General features: G+C 38.1%; 1 protein-coding gene across 1 annotated transcript; it reads right to left on the reverse strand.

The window, feature by feature from the left end:
* Nucleotides 1-2,020: 2,020 nt before the first annotated feature.
* On the reverse strand, nucleotides 2,021-3,745 carry LOC140874460 (uncharacterized). Its single transcript, XM_073277751.1, has one exon. The coding sequence runs from the start codon at nucleotides 3,743-3,745 to the stop codon at nucleotides 2,021-2,023; it is 1,725 nt and encodes a 574-aa protein (XP_073133852.1).
* Nucleotides 3,746-4,460: the final 715 nt, after the last annotated feature.

Here is a 4,460-nt window from a genome sequence, read left to right on the forward strand (position 1 = left end):
CTATGATGTTTTGATTTGTCGGTCGAGGGACTAGATTCCACACTTTGTTTCTAGTGAACTGATTTAGTTCTTCTTGCATTGCTTCAATCCAGCTAGCATCTTTTAATGCTTCATCTATGTATTTGGGCTCTAGCTGTGAAATGAAAGTTGCATGCAATAGCTCATCAATCAGTTGATTACGTGTACAAATAGGTGCAGTAGGGTTACCGATGACCAGATCAAGTGGGCGATTTTTACTCCACCGAAGATTTGGTCCTAGAGGATTTGCGCCTGTTTGAGTGTCTTCCTCATCCCTGATTGCGTTGTTAGGTTCAATAGCACCCTCTCCGATTATCTGTTCGTCATTGATGTGATCTACTCCTCTTTCATTGGGTTGAATAATCTCTTTTGCTTGCTCATCTCTTGTGTCAGGAGGGTCATCACTATCACTTTCATCCTGTAGAATGGTTGATTTCAGCCTGCTGGCTAAATTTTGAATGTTAGTTTGAGACTTTCCTGCACATACTGTAGTTTCATCAAAAATAACATAAATGGATTCCTCTATAGTCAGTGATCTTTTGTTGAACACTCTGTAAGCTCGGCTGACTGAGGAAAATCCAACAAATATGCCTTCATCTGCTTTTGCATCAAAAGCTGTCAGGCGATGTTTCCATTATCATGAATATAACAAACACAACCAAATACTTTAAAATACGAGACATCAGGTTTTGTGCCATTCCAGATCTCATATGGTGTTTTGTTGTGTCTCTTGTTAATCATAGATCTGTTTTGAGTGTAACATGCTGTGTTAATTGCTTCTGCCCAGAGTATTTGAGATACATTGGAATCAGCAATCATAGTTCTAGCTGCCTCCTTAAGAGTTTGATTTCTTCGTTCAGCAACCCCGTATTGTTGTGGGGTCCGAGCAGCAGATAACTCATGCTTGATGCCCTGGTCATCTAGATAGGATTCAAGGGTTTTGTTTAAAAACTCAGTGCCTCTATCACTCCTGATCCTGTCTATCCCAGTATGTTTCTCATTTTGCATACGTTTGAAAATTTTTATCAAGTGAGTAGCAGTTTGATCTTTGGATGATAAGAAAATTACCCAAGTAAACCGAGAGTAATCATCCACAATCACTAAGGTATATCTCATTCCCCCTAAGCTCCTGATCGGTATAGGACCAAACAGATCCATATGTAACAGATCCAAGCATTTGGAAAAAGATGAGCATCCTTTGTTTTTAAAAGTGGCTCTCACCTGTTTGCCCTGCTGAAAAGCGGAACAAACTCTATCTTTTTTAAAATCACCTTTGGGCAAGCCAAGAACCAACTCATGTTTACTCAGATGCTTAATGGACTTGAAATTTAAATGGTTGAGCCGTTTATGCCATAACCACTGCTTATCATTCTGAGCAGCAAAACAAGTAGGAACTATCGGTTGTTCACTTTGCCAATTCAGCCTATACGTGTTTTGTTCTCTTAGTCCTGTTAGCATAATACCGTTGTTTCTAGATTTTATCAAGCAAGAATGTTTAAGAAATTCAACAATATAACCATTGTCACATAGTTGACTGATTCTGATTAGATTATAACATAAGTTATCAACGAGCAATACGTCATTAATGATAAAGTTACCATGAGTAATCTTACCCTTACCCACGGTCTTACCCTTCGAGTTATCGCCAAAAATAATCTTAGGCCCTTCGTATTGTATGATTTCGGATAGTAAATCTTTGTTTCCAGTCATGTGTCTGGAGCATCCGCTATCAAGATACCACGTTGACCTTTCTGTTGCACTATTCTTCTCGACTTATTTTACCGATAGTACCTGTAAGAAGAATGTAAAACCATGGTACCCTTATCTATTTGGGTCCGAATTGGATTAGACCTTTTGGAACCCACACCTGAATTACTCTAACGGTTTTACCTGTGTGAGTGTTTTTAAGGTGAGTCGGTCGAGGTACACGATGTGAATTTGTGTGTGATCTAGGCTTTACAGTGTACTGTTTGAACTTCTGATCTGTGTTATTCAGTCTATATCATTTTTGAATAGGCTTACAATTGAAGTGTTGGTTATGTGTCACCCGATGATTCCTGTACTTGAGTTGACTTGGTTCAAACCTTGATTGTTTGAACTTAGTTTGGTTTCCCATTATTTGTTCATTCAATCTTGGTTTATTCCATGTCTCTTCTTTCCTTGGGATCTTAGGTTTCACATATCCTAGTCCTTCATGCTTACCTTTTTCATAGCGACTTGGCTGTTTAACATCTACATCTGGTTCAGCGTGTTCATATATCGTACTAGATTGAACAAATCTCATCACATTGGGATTGTTCCCACTAGAGTACGATTGAGTATTTTTTTTTGAGTCAGTACATTCATTTGATCCATATCCAAGACCGGTTTTATCACTTGATTGTTTCTGGTTCTCATGTATCTTATCCAAAGAGACAGAAGCCTTATTCCAAGCATTGATTGTTTTAAGAAACTTTTGATTTTCAAATAAAATAGCTTGGAATACTCGTTTCATACTATCATTCTTAGTAACTAACAGATTTAGCTTAGTCTTTAGACCATCAAGTTCTTTTTGCTGTAAACAGCTAGATTCCCTTGATTTATCAATGAGACATGCTTTTTCTGTTTTTGCTTCCTCGAATGATATAGAAAGCTTCTTATACTCAGTGACCATCTCATTCAATGCCTGAATGAGTTCCTCTTGTAAAAAGTCAGATGAGTTGAAGTCAAATACCTCAATGTCGTCTTCTTCATGTATGGAGTTAGCCATGAGACATTGAACTTGCTCTTCCCCGCTTTCCTCGGATGAGCTATCTGTATCGGTTGAGTCAGATTCTGTTTCAGCCCATTTGCTTTTCCCTTCGTCTGCAACTAGTACCTTTTTCTCCTTCTTTCGATATGTTCTTCTTTCTTCTTTGCCTTTCTTCTTCTCATAGTGCTGCTTTCTTTCTTCATTCTTAGGTTTAGTACAATCTACAATAAAATGGTCTTGCTTGCCACAATTAAAGCATGCGGGACCATCCTCTGTATGGTCTTGTTTGTAGTAAGGTTTTAACTTTTTATTATTACGCATAAATTTCCCAAACCTTTTGATAAAGAGAGACATAGCTTCTCCACTCATTTGTTCAGCTGTCTTCTTTGTTGTATCCTCGATCGGTTGAGATAGGATAGTTGTCGTTAGTGCCTTGGTGGGGTTTGAAGCTGATGGTTCTTCCTCTGTTCGGATTCCAAGTTCAAACTCATATGCTTTGAGATCTGCAAACAGATCATGAAGCTCTAGCTTGTTTAGATCTTTTGATTCCCTCATGGCTATGGTCTTGACATCCCATTCTTTGGGTAGTGCTCGCATAACCTTCAAAGCAATTTCACGATTAGTGTATATCTTTCCAAGAGAAATTAATTCACAAATAATATTGCTGAATCTTTCGTCAAACTCAGTCATTGTTTCTCCTGGTTTCATCTTGACATTGTCAAACATCTGTATTACTACAGTGAGTTTGTTTTCTTTGGTTTGGTCGTTCCGTTCGCACAGATGAGTGAGTTTCTCCCAAATTTCTTTGGCGGTTGAGCACGCCTTGATTTTGCTAAACATATTTTTGTCCAGCGTCTGGTATAGTATATCTTTGGCTACGTTATCAAGATTTGCTTTCTTCTTAACCTCATTAGTCCACTCCATTCTGGTTTTCTCGACCATCTGTGGTTCTCCTCCTGTTATGGCTACAACATTGTTGACTTTGAGAATCTTCATGGGTCCGTCAGTGATAACATACCACATGTCATCATCTCGAGTAGAAAGATGTGCCTGCATACGAATTTTCCAGTCATCATAATCTTCTTTAGAGAACATAGGAATTTTATTTAAAGAAGTCATGATGAATATCAGTAGCTAAATAGAAAAACCCTCTCTGATACCACTTGTTGGGGATCGATATCGTGTGTAGAGGGGGGTGAATACACAATAATGATAGTCTTTAAAATCTAATGCAATATGGTTGAGTAAATGTTAGTTCACTCGACCGGTTTTCTTTTAGCCTGCTAGAGATATAAGAGCAACTAAGATTAGTGCGGAAATAGCTCTCAATATGCTAGATGATATCAATGAAATGATGCAATGCAATAACGTAAGTAGACACATATATGTTTCTTGGATGTTCGGAGCTCAATCTCCTACGTCACCCCTTCTTCCACCTCGGAATGATTCACTAGAAGACTTTGGTTATTACAACTTCTTGCAATACACCCGATCCAAGTTAGAACTTATCCAATTCCTAATATGGAACTCCTAGATTCATAGTGATAAGATTTAAAGCTCTTATCAAACTTTTCTTCAGATGGTGATTATGATTGTCTTAGTCTCTCGAGGACTTAAGACTTTTCAAATCCTTGTATCAGGTAGCATTCTTCAAACGATATCTGGATTTGAGCAACCCTTGAAAAGATCTCTTCGAAGATCGGATAAGGCT

This window comes from Henckelia pumila, chromosome 1 (assembly GCF_033568475.1).
Source record: "Henckelia pumila isolate YLH828 chromosome 1, ASM3356847v2, whole genome shotgun sequence".
Classification (NCBI taxonomy): domain Eukaryota; kingdom Viridiplantae; phylum Streptophyta; class Magnoliopsida; order Lamiales; family Gesneriaceae; genus Henckelia; species Henckelia pumila.